The sequence below is a fragment of the Python bivittatus genome, unplaced genomic scaffold (assembly GCF_059951505.1).
Source record: "Python bivittatus isolate LINGU-HERP-01145 unplaced genomic scaffold, Pbiv_v1 ctg000700_np1212, whole genome shotgun sequence".
Taxonomy (NCBI): Eukaryota; Metazoa; Chordata; class Lepidosauria; order Squamata; family Pythonidae; genus Python; species Python bivittatus.
The window spans coordinates 3,388,322-3,400,889 of NW_028277098.1; the positions used below are offsets into that span (position 1 = coordinate 3,388,322).

The 12,568-nt window shown below is 38.4% G+C and overlaps 1 protein-coding gene across 1 annotated transcript in view; it reads right to left on the minus strand.

Annotated features, from left to right (window-relative positions):
- Nucleotides 1–12,568, minus strand: part of ATF6 (activating transcription factor 6) — an 83,949-nt gene that overhangs the window by 48,265 nt on the left and 23,116 nt on the right. Inside the window, exons 10-14 of the mRNA XM_088153716.1 lie at nucleotides 10,108–10,227; nucleotides 3,875–3,988; nucleotides 2,902–3,004; nucleotides 2,230–2,294; nucleotides 1,140–1,254 (exon numbers count right to left, since the gene is read on the minus strand). Coding sequence (XP_088009842.1) covers nucleotides 1,140–1,254; nucleotides 2,230–2,294; nucleotides 2,902–3,004; nucleotides 3,875–3,988; nucleotides 10,108–10,227 — 517 coding nt within the window. The remainder of the gene's footprint in view (nucleotides 1–1,139; nucleotides 1,255–2,229; nucleotides 2,295–2,901; nucleotides 3,005–3,874; nucleotides 3,989–10,107; nucleotides 10,228–12,568) is intronic.

Below are 12,568 nucleotides of genomic sequence, written 5' to 3' on the forward strand. Positions count from 1 at the left end.
ATTAAAGGACTAACCAATAGATGTCAAAGAGTACAAGAGCTGCCTGCAAGATGCAATTATTGGATGAAAAGTGAACCAACAGATATTACATACATGGAGCAACAGTGAGCATATTAGAATATTTCTCAGAATCCATCATAATGTACAAAGGTTCTTCAGCAGGCAAACTGAGGAAAAATATCAACTCTTGGAGCAGAGTGTTTGAAAAACAAGTGTCTTAAAGTAAAGTTAAGCATTATCTCCATCTGCTGACAGATACTGGGATAACTAAACAATGTAGCTATAGCATGATTCCATTAACTCTTCTTCCATTTGATAATTAAACATACATTTTGCTTTGACTGATAATTTCCAAGAAACAAAATAGGAGAAATTAAAAAAAATAGTTTACTGAGACTCAGCTTCTATTCTGGGAATTATTACTGGGATGGGAGATATGATATAAAAACAGATGTTTCCTGTTGCTGTCCTCTCGTGTACAAATCAGTCTCTATAAGATGTCAAGGCCCCGATTATAATTTCACTCCCTATTCTACTATGACATTTTGCTAGCAAAAGGAACTGCTATCCTGATTCCTGAAGCAAAACCACTACAAATACCTGGAAGATGTGATGCCAATTAAATTTATTTATTTAAATTCATTGGCTGCCCAACCCCAGATATTACTGTAACTTTAACATCACTGAAGAAAAACACCTGGCTCCAGCACAGATCCATTTGCACAAGAGAAAATTATATGATTTCTTTTTCTGAATATGTATTGATTTTTTCAAGTATGAATCTTAAGAGTGACTGTTTATGCTCTCTTATCTCTTTCTCCCAATAAAGAATAATGGTTCCCATTTTCCTTAGGAGCACAGTAAATTCTGATCAAATCTACTGGGAGAAAATTTTTCCTTCTTTTTCCATAGGAAAACTGAACAATTCTTAGAACAGGTTATAATATAATTTCATAATCAAGGCATTATTATTTCTTCCTAAAGAAAGCTCAGGAATTGTATACTGAGGATACTTATAAGATCTACTGACTAGCCTCATTAAAAAACTACAGGAGTTCTTCGGAGGAGAAAGTTATAAAAATGGACAAACTTTCCATGTTTGTAATGGCTGAACGTTGTAAGCACTGTAATATACTTACCCTACGGAACGACACCACATAGAATGTATCTCCCCTTCTGTGAATTGCATCAAAAAAATCTTGGTAATTTCGTGGTGAAGCATAATAAACCTGTAGCTCATTTCCTGAATTCTTACTGAAATACATGAGAAGACAATATTGGAACTAGCATACATAAAACATCTGAATATTTATTTCATAAAATAAACCCAGCATCCAACAGCATAATTTTTCCCTTCAAATATCAGTATCAGGGACAGCATGCTTTGCTGCATTTGTGATACCATTGTACAGAGCCAGACATCAGTATACAACAGTGTTTCTCAACCCTGGCAACTTTAAGATATGTGGACTTCAGCTACCAGAATTCCCCAGCATGCTGGCTGGGGAATTCTGGGAGTTGAAGTCCACATATCTTAAAGTTGCCAAGGTTGAAAAACACTGGTATATAGTATCATAAGATTTACCTGGCATACAGCATCATAAGATTTCTTTTAATGAAAGTACATGCAAGCCACCAGTGTTATAGAAAACAATCTAGAAATATAATTAATGTACAGAAAAGGAGAAAATTCAGAAAGAGATTACTCTGAGGTGTGGGAAAACCCATTCTCTGCTGACTGGAAACTGTGGAATCACAATCTGTAGATGAGGTAATTATAATAGGAATGAGGTTTTAGTTTTGATAGGCAGCAAATAATTTATATGAGGGGGTGGCAAGACAATTGTTTGCCACATGATATTTACATTGTTTCAGAGTGGAAAGAATAAGAAAAATTGCTCATGTGTGACAGGCTAGAACCCAGGTATTAGACATATTCAATATTCCTTGAATACCAGGTGCCAGGACTAATGAAAGGGGAATATTGATGTTCTTATGTCCATTTGTGAACTTCCTAGAAAAATATATCTGGCCACTGTTGGAAATAGAATACTTGACTAGATGAATCCTTTGACTCATTCTTAAAGACCTTGGATGAAAACCTGGTTAACGGGATTGCCAATAAATATATCTGGCCTTTTTTAGTAAAACAATTAAACAGTTACCACATAGGGCAAAATTTTGAACTGTGTAATACTACACCAACGGGAAGATTCCATTCTGACTTACCCAACACTGTTGCCTGTATAGGGAAGGGCCATCAGTTCGGAATTTACACTTTTTCCTGAAGCATTCTGGGGATAGGAAAAATGAACAAGGAAATTACTTATCACCAAATTGACAAGAGCTGAGTGTCACTTATAGACAACAGTGGTTTAGCATTATTGAAGGCATATAAACATTCTCTCTAATTTTATTTGGAAATCTCCTAAAAATTATTTTTTTAATTTATATATATATATATAATTTATATATATATATAAATATTATATTTGCATATAAAACTATATATTTTAAAATGCAAGGCATTTTCAGATGTTTCATAAAAAGAATGGAAACTACCCAATGTAGGTATCCCACATGATACTTAACTTCAAACATTAACATTGTGATGTGGGGAACCGTTGATGGGAGAGAGGAAAGTATTCTAAAAATACATTAATTAAGCCTAATTTATATACACCCAAACATGCAGAGATTTTTTAGAAACAGAAAGAGTACTTTCATATCCCTGTATCATCTGAATAACAAAGGAGCAGAGATAGAGACCTTGGAATATCAGAACTTTGTCCATTCCCCAGAACATGCATTCTCTATCTAGATCTTCTGGGCCCAAGGATTTTCTTTTTCCTCTTTCTTTTCCTCTGCTGCCACAAAATATAAACGATTCCCCAAACCTACCTGGACAGCCTGCTCTTTTTGCTGCTGATTATTTGACATCCTTCTTGATCGTGTTCTTTCTGCTTCATGTCTATGCACCCAACCTCTTAGTTCATGACTTAACCTGTACATATAACATGAAAATTATATCTCTGCTGAGAAACAGAATTATGACTGGAATGAAAAAACATATTCAAGGACAATCTTCTCCATGACAAATTAAGAAGAACTGAATTTGAATTCAGATTCAGATTGGCCCCTAGTTTATACCATTAATTAAGAATCCCAGAAATAATGTCCCACTTTATCTACATCAAACTTCAATATTTGAATTTGGATCTCCCAGTCAGAATGTGCCTGCTTAGGATAAGTTAAGACAGGTAAGGTACAAGAAAGCAGCTTTGCTTATTCCTAAATGATATTGGGAATGCATTACGTAACTCCAGTACAGGTGGCTATAAAACATGTTTGCTTTGAACTATGGCACTGAAATGGACAGGAAGTTGCAAGCTCATCAACAAAATCATCCAATAAACTCACCATGTTGACTAATTTTCTGTCAATGTCACAGAACTTGCATGGCCTTTAAAGAACATGTTGGAAATGTATGATATGCGTTGGAGGGCTTTCTCCATAGCTTTTGGAGAGTGATGCTTTCTTTATGGAAAGGAACACAAGTTCCATTTAAAAGGCAAGTTATCTAATTGTTCATCAAGATTTTTAATGACTTTCAGGGCTTTAAATGTTTCCTACAGATCATTTAGTGACTTTTAGAGAACACTAATTATCCTGTTACCCTTTCACTTTTATCTGGAACATTCTTTTAAATGCCACTTTGAATAATGTAACATCAAAATAATGTAAACACGCTTTTGTTATAAAAACTACATGTTGACAGAAAGGTGTGGGGAGTTGAACACTGAGGAAGTCAGACATTAGGTTATACGGCCTGCCTAGCACTAACATTTCTACTATTGATAAGCAAGCAGCTTACCTGAGTAATTCTGTCCGGTTGATAAATGGCTGGCAAGGTGGGGGAGCTACATATATTATTGGTTCCTCGGTAACTACCATGAGTGCTTTGTTATCCGAAACAGAAGGCTTATATCTAGGAAATAATTTTAAAAAATATTTAACACTGTAAATCTATTTTTTAAAATAAATGTACTGTACAGGCAAATACCAAATTAAAAAAGAAAAAGAGAATGACATCTCTGAAACCAATAAAAAAGATTGACCAAATGAGATAAAATAACAGGTAAAATAGGTTAAAATCAAGTAAGATAGAAAAGCTTTTGTTCATTCAGTAAAACCTTCGACTTGGCACCTCATAATATTTCCCTTCATAAAATGATAACATATGAACCAGCTGCTACCACTGTTAGATGGATTCACAGTTGGCTAAATTACCACACCTAAAGAATGCTCATTAATGGCCCCACTCAGCCTGGAGGGAAGCACTGAGTGAAGTCTCAGAGCACTATGTGTTGGTTAGGACCTTTAGCAATGACTTGACTAAGGGAGTTAAGGGGACACTTATCAAGTTTGTAAATGATACAAACTGCGGTGGGGGGGGGGTGTAACACTTTAGATGAAAGACAGAAGATTTTTTTAAAAAATTAAAGAATTGGCCTGAAAAGAATAGGATGAATTTTAACAGGAAGGAGGGCATAATTCTGCATCTGGATAGGAAAGGCACAAGTGTAGGACAGGGAAAGCCTATCTTGGCAATAGTACATGTGTGTATCTTTGCTACTTACAAGTTAAATATGAAGCAGCAGTGTACTACAGCTGCTAAAAAAGTACATGTTATCTTGGGATGCATTAACAGGAGCATAGAATCCAAATCACAAGAAGTAACTGTTCCACTGTACTCTGCCCTAGTCAAATCCCACTAGGGGTACTGTATCCAGTTTGAGGCATCATCGTTTGAAAAGGACAATGACAAACTGGAACAGAGGAGGGCTACTAAGATGGTGAGGGATTTCAAAACCAAGCCTGTGCAGAACCTTTAAAACATCTGGGTATGTTTAGCCTACAGAATAGACAATTAGAGGGAAATATGACAGCGGTCTTCAAATACCTGAAAGACAGTCACACAGAAGGAGTGGACTTATTCTTTATTTCCCGAGGGGGCAGGACCAGAATCAAATGATTAAAAAACCTCTAAGGAAGTAGGTTCAGGCTAGAACTTCCTGACTGTATGAGGTATCAGCCAGTGGAATAGGATGCTATACAAACTGCCAAGTTCTTCATTGGAGGTCTTCAAATAGAGCCTTTGATGGCTGTCTGTCAGACATGCTCTAATGGATTCTGCAATGTTGGAGAAGATGACATCTGAGCCCACTTCTAACACTACAATTATAGGAAGTATGTCTCTTACGTCAACTGCACAAACTCTTGCAGCTGAAAATGCTACAGGAAAGTTATCACCTTCCTTTCCAACTATCTTGGATGTCATTTCTTTTCAAGAATGTGGCACTTGAAACTAGCAAAAAAGCTGTGGAAAAATAGATTTGGAAATCTTTTCCGCTGTTACCTGAAAAGTGAGAAGTTGGGAAGAATGAAAGGTGAGCCAAGGCAAGGCAAAGCAATTCTGTAGTATATCAGAAGTCAGGTGAAATAACCGGGAATAACCAAGATGCAGGTGAACACAGCTTGCAAGGTTGCAGCAGCTCAACAAAGAGAGCAAGAAGAGGAAAGGACCCTGGCTACAAATTTGGACTGAGAAGCAGCCACATGTATGGCCACAAAACAGCTCTTGGAACCTTAGCAAGGGCAGGCTCAGTCAAGTGGAATGTGCAGGAATCAGAGCTGGGATTAGGTGGAACATGGTCAAGGAAAAAAATGGGTGTAAATGAAATACATCACATCAAGATAATGTGAGCTCTCAGAATCAAGCATAGCAGAAAAATGCAAAACAGATGAGGGACTAGCAGAAAAATGGGGTGGCTACTCTAAACAGAAGAGTAGCGGCTAGAGAAGTGCAAACCCTTATCTACACCAGTACTTGGAATCTAAGATGTAGGGCAGGGAATAGATAAGCAGCCAAATCAACTAAACCAAAGTATTACAAATTCAGTGATGAGATATGTTAACACTTCACGTGTGAGGAAAACAGGATGGGAAATTCCCCACGCCCCTCCACCCCAAAAGGCCTCTGTTTCAGCAAGTTCAAACACAAACAATGCTAGCTTTCTTTCAATGCTCATGCCTGTGCATAGTTTATGATACAGAATTTTAGTTGTAAAGACATTACAAACAGTCTCGTCTTGCTGCCTGCTTTCAAAACATTTTCAGCTATTTATGCTTTCGGCACATCTGTGGCTGACTTGGAAAAGAAAGGCTCTGCTAGGTCTGAATCACCTATTAGTTGAAAAAGCCAGATTTCAAGCAGAAGATGATTAAGTGCGCATTTACTCAATGCCTAAAGTAAACGTCTGTAACAAGCCAACAAGAACATTAGCAACAATTGATGGAATTCATTCTAGGCAATTAAAGGACCAGACAGCAGCCCCAGGCTCACTTAAGAGCATCAGGATCGGAAGAGTTACTATCCTAGAAATGTTCACATAGCCACGCATAGGAAGGGATCTTCTTTTGAACTGCAAGTGGAGTTTGCAGTCTTGTGTCACACTGATGTCTCCTGGGTAATACTGCTGTGAAATGAACAAAGCTGTTGGGTTCTTGATGCTCGCTGAGCTTGCTCGTTTTCTTGCAGACATTTCATTACCAAGCATGGTAATATCATCATTACAAGAGCTGACAGGTAATGAAACGTCTCTGAGGAAACAACCAAGCTCAGAGAATGCCAAGAACTTGTTTAACCCCAAGCTACATGTATTCTCTCCATAGCACTGATGGGCATCAGGAAGGGGAAATGTACAGTTTAGAAGGCTTTGGATGAAGATCTTGACCAACATTAAATATTTGATGGTAGCATTTTGGAATGTTTAAACAGATTTCTGTATGCTTTTTTTGCTTTCCTCTTTCCCTCAATCATTTCTTCATTTTCCAAAAGAATATGGATGATGTTACTACTTCCTTATATACTCCTTCTCTGGTAAACACTCCTGGTATGGCTGATTGACAAAGTTGTATTTTAAAGTTTTTAAATCATGTCATTACTACAATTTAATATAAAAAGGCAACCTGGGAAGTCATATCTGAATGCAAGATACTTCCTCTGTAATTAACTGGAATTCTATATTATGTTAGTGCATGTTCAATAACAGCGTCATTCCATTCATTAATTCATTGCTTTAATTTCTGTTTTTAAAAAGTATCACAGTTGTGACACATTTCTTTTGTATCTTTGGGGGAGGTGGGCATCATATAAATTTAATAATGAATAAATAAATAAAAATATTTGTTTTATCCACACTATAATAGTTCCAATCTACCAAAGTTCCTTCCAAAAGGTGCTATCAAATTATGTTTTTCAACATGACAAAGTGAAAATGAATTAATACATATACTAACTGTATTTAATTTTATTGAAATTTGGCTTAAAATTAAACAAGATTTAGCTTTCGTCCTGACCCAACCATGTTTTGAAATATACTTCCAACCTGTCACTAGAAGTTCAAATATGGCATTCTACCTTACAAAAAGCTGTGTACTCCTCCTTTAAGGGGCTTTGCTGGGTCCCTTTATTTTTATAAAAATGGAGCCAACATTTCAGATACTGATCTACAAATATAGATTCTTATAAACAGGCTGCATCTTATCTTCTCCGCTGTGTTGCACATTGTTGATCCTCTAAAGCTCTAATGCTATTGAATTATTATTCTCTGTGAACTGATAGGAAGAGAAAACCCTCTGTTTCAAACCATTCTCTGAGCATTCCTTAGCAGTTCAACATATGTTTACTTTCCAAGGGGAGGGTTTCTTTCTTCACTTAATTATTGGATGTTTTCTAGCTCCTTGTATCTCCAACATTAAGGTCAGTTAAACAACTAAAGGATACTATTTCTCTCTACAGCAGTAAGTTATAGAAAATTCAGTCCTCCAAGCCTGGGCCTAGCCTACTGACCAGCTTAGAACAATGTGCTCAGGCAGAGAAAGGAAAAGCACTGTGAGAGATCAGTCTGAGCTGGAAGACAGACAAACAATAAAATGCCTCTGCATTTGCCATGCCTTATCCCCTTGGCAAATACGAGTAGGATTTTCCACTGGCTTTTGGTCCACATCCAGCTTACTCTATGCTAGTCCTAGTAAGAGAGAGAGAGCATATTCAGATTAAAGTAAAGTAAATTCCCATTCCAAATGTATATGGCAGTAAACCCAAACTTGCCCTGAGTAGGTCTTCTCAGATCATAGCTCTGAACACCAAATGATGAGCTGTTTTTCAGGCTATAAATTTGTACTAGTGTGTCCCAGTGCAGAAAGAAAACTCCCAATGCTTTTCCAAGTTCACTACATAGAAAAATTGCCGTGTCTGAGGAAAATAATATTATTTTCCAGACAAGGTTCCAGTGGTTTGAATGCCTTTTTTGGATTTGGTTATCTGAACAAAGTGCTTCAGAACAGACCATTTGGAACGGGAAAAGCCTGCATCTCAGAAGATTTCAGAAGTTTCCAATAATGCTAGACTGATCCATCTGGGAAAAAAACGCTGTTCATAAAAAACAAGGGAGACCAGTGGATGTTCTGAAAGCACTGCAGTAAGAGCAGACACTGGGATACAAATGCTCCAGAGAGGCACACGTGAACTAAAACTAGAAGAGACCTCTGCTGTTATTTAGCTATCGAACTGTTGAGGTCAAATATGTTTCTAATAAGAAAGGTTGTAGAAAATAGTGCTTAGCGCTTGATTGCTCTTTGCTATTGTGGAAGGATTTGAAACAAAGCATCTTTACTATAGCATTCTATCAAATATTTGTCCTTTTGCGGAGCAAAGCACTGGCATGAGGAACAGGTGGCCTTCCTGATAACATCGGACTCCAAGTTCTTTCCCCCTGACCACTTCTATGATTGTTGGGGCTAATGGAAATTGTAGCCCAACAAGTGGAAAAGCACAGAATCCAAACCCCTACTTTACACTGAAGCTGAAGAATGAGTAGCAGTCTTTGTACCTATAGACTAGCTTTCAACCCTCAGACAAGATATTAACCAAAAAGTTCCCTCCTTTTATCCTTTCCTCTGGATAATGATAAGTTCAGATGCTCAGTGAAATGAATCAAAATAAAAACAACACAATTATCAAATAAGCAAAAATGTATTGGATACTATACAAACTTCATTTAATTTTAAACATATATATATTGACCAGTTCCTGTTAAAACTTGCTGCTGCATTTTGCAGCAGCTGAAGCTTCTGGATATGTACTATAGATCTGACAAAGGTATACAGAACTATGGCAAGATCAGCTTTATGCAGGAACAGACAGCACTTTGCTCTTAAGTGGGGAGTGAGGAGAAGAACAGGAGTTTCACAGCAGCCTAAATACTCCCCCACTTGGAAGATCAGATTTTGTCTCTGTGGCACTGCACAGGAATTTAGAGATGACCCTGGGAAAAGTACAAGTATTCAGGAAGTATTCAGGAAGGACTTGGACAAGATATTCCATAGAGAGAAATTTGGATAGGCTTTCAAGATTGTGTAAACATACTCACAAAAATAAAATAGCATTCCTGGAATCCCTGCAGTGTCTCTTTCTTGACCTGGCCTACCTCAAAGGGCTGACATTAATCTTGAGAGCCTCTTCAAGTTTCTTTCTTCCTCATCTTATACTAAACAAAATCAAGGTAGGATTATTTTGAGTTTCTTTCTCACACTTCCTTCTATCTCTGGACTATGTAATCTTTTGCTCAAGTCCCTCCTTAATGGTTCATTCATACCTTCACCAAGATTAGCTCTAAATTCATTTACAGGTGTTATCTTCTCAAGTACTTTGAGCATGTCTAAAACTCAGTGTATCTTCAGGAACAAGTTCTGCCATCTTCACCAACTCCAAGTTGGAAATGGGATGAGACAGATAGTATTGATAGCTTCAGGAATACTTGGGAAATCAAGAGTCTTGCTATTTTTTCAACATCTCCAAGAGACACAATACATGCACCAGAGACAGAGAAGAACGTTAGTAGATCAAAATAATTCTGCACCATTTGTAAGAAAATTATGGACCCTCAAGTAGAAATATCCAACACATTATCCATTTGCTATCTTTATATATGTAGAATATTGCAAACTGGAAGACAATAAAAGATAAAGTTTTATGCTTACCCATCATTATTTTTGCCACCTGTTTCCTGAGGTCTACTTGCTGAAAATTCAAGAAGATGTCGACTTTGGTAGCTAGCACTGGCAAGATGTTCAGCAGAATCAGGCCCCCATTCAAACACACTGAAAGCAAGAGACAAAGCAGTTTAATTTCAGTACAACTTCATTTACTGTCTTAAAGTGCCTTAGCCTGCATGAATGGTGATATACAAGAAAAACCAAAATCTGAGAGCCGTGTACTGGACAGGTAAGATTCAAATTCAAGTGGGTTGTCCTTAAGGTACCTGGGTACCAAACCATATAGGTCAAAGTGCACTTTTAACTGTACCAAGAAACCTATGGGTAGCCACTGCAGAGCATAAAGCCCTGGAGTTATGTGAGAACAGTGGCTCTTGTCTGTTAACAAGTGGGCTGCTACATTTTTGGACCAACTCTAACTCTAAAGACCAACTGCTTTTCATAGGCAGACCCATGTAGTGCATGTTGCAATAATAGAACCTGGGGGCAACAAGGATGTACATCACTGTTGCCAGGGCCCCTTCTCCAGGAAGGGTGCAACTGGTACACCAACTGTGGATGGGCAAAGTCCCCCCATCCACAGCCTCCACCTACCTATTCGAGCAGTTTCTGTGAGTTGAGAAGGATCCCTAAGTTGTGAATCTGCTCCATCAGGGAGAACACTATCCTTTCTAGAGTTACCACTGGAATGAAGAGAGAGCCAGGGAGAGAAACAAGCAGCTCAGTCTTGCTAGGGTTCTACTTCAATCTGTTCTCCCCTCCTAATGTTGAAGCAAGGTCAGTGTTTGGGGCCATCAATGAAACCCAGGTTAGTTTCTCCAAGTGCAGCTAATTGTCTTATAGCTCAGAAAGAGGCAACTTTTTGTGATTTTTATTTAAAAAGGCAGCCAAGGGCAATAAGGCATACAGCTGGATTAAGGCTTCAGGAGACTCAGATCACTTAAAACAAAGAGAGGCTTTTTTTCATTTTGGGGAGGACAAAGCTGGGGTTCGACCATAGGCTTTCTAGGATACATTCACAAAAGCTAACACTTAGTTTAAAAATCTGTCATATACAGAACCAAGCATAATCCAAGTTTCCTCTTAAAAACATAGGAAAAACAAATTTAAAAGTGAATGACATTACATTTATAGCCATGAGTACAATCTTGTGGCTGGATACCATCTAGGAATAACAATCAAATGCCACTTATGGCAGTGCAAACACATCATCTATCTGCAATTTACTACGGAATTGCACTAGGCTCTTTTGCCAGGGTGGCATAGTTGCTGCAGCGAAAAAGGGAAAGGAAAGGAACAAAGTACTTAGGAATTATATGCAGTTCATGGCTTGAACACACCTGCTATTGCTGTCTTTGCCCTGGACACTGCACTGTTTTGGGGTTTTTTTACACATGACTAACTAGGAGGTGTCAAAGCTGATTTCCTACACATTAGATGGTGTGGTACAGCAACTAGGTTTACAAAATTCATATCCAATATGAAGTAGTAACTCAACTGTGCAAGTGATTGTTCTTGTAATCTATGAGGATAATATTCATCTCCTTAAAAATTGTAGAGATACAGTGGTACCTCTACTTACGAACTTAATCCGTTCCGTGACTCTGATCGCAAGTCAAGTTGGTCGCAAGTCGAAGTAAATTTTCCCATAAGGTTCAATGTAATTACCGTTAATCCATTCCGCCGTCCGTGGACCATGCACCAGGGGCGGAAAAATGGCCGCTGACCACGCGGCAGGGCGGAAAAAATGGCTGCGGACCATGTGTCAGGGGCGGAAAAATGGCTGCGGACCACATGGAACGGGCGGAAAAATGGCCACGGACCACGTGGAACGGGCGGAAAATGGCCGCGGACCACGTGGAACGGGCGGAAAATGGCCGCGGACCACATAGAACGGGTGGAAAATGGCCACGGACCACGTAGAACGGGCGGAAAATGGCCGTGGACCACGTGGCACGGGCGGAAAATGGCCGCGGACCACGTGGCACGGGCGGAAAAATGGCCGCGGACCACGTGGAATGGGCAGAAAATGGCTCGTAAGTCGAGGCAAATTCGTAAGTAGAGGTAAATTTTTGGGGCCGGAGCTGATCGTATCTTGAAAATTTCGTAAGTAGGGGCGTTCGTAAGTAGAGGTACCACTGTACTGGGTTATCCTCAATTTCAGCTGCCCTTGTACTTATTTTTAATATCCCAATACATTGCTAACAATGTTCTTGTTCTTCAAAGAGAGCACCTAAACATGGTTATTACAGGCATGAAAAAGTAAAATTAAAAAAAGCCATTCATTATTTATTTATGGTCCCAAAGCAATAAAACAGAAGTACAAAATTTAAAATACAGAAAAACCAAACCTGAAACAATTAACAAAATGAGGGTATCAACTAACTTTTGCAAGCTATAGTTGTTATTAGAAATCTTTATAGTAGTTGCTGAAGTTGGATTTTGC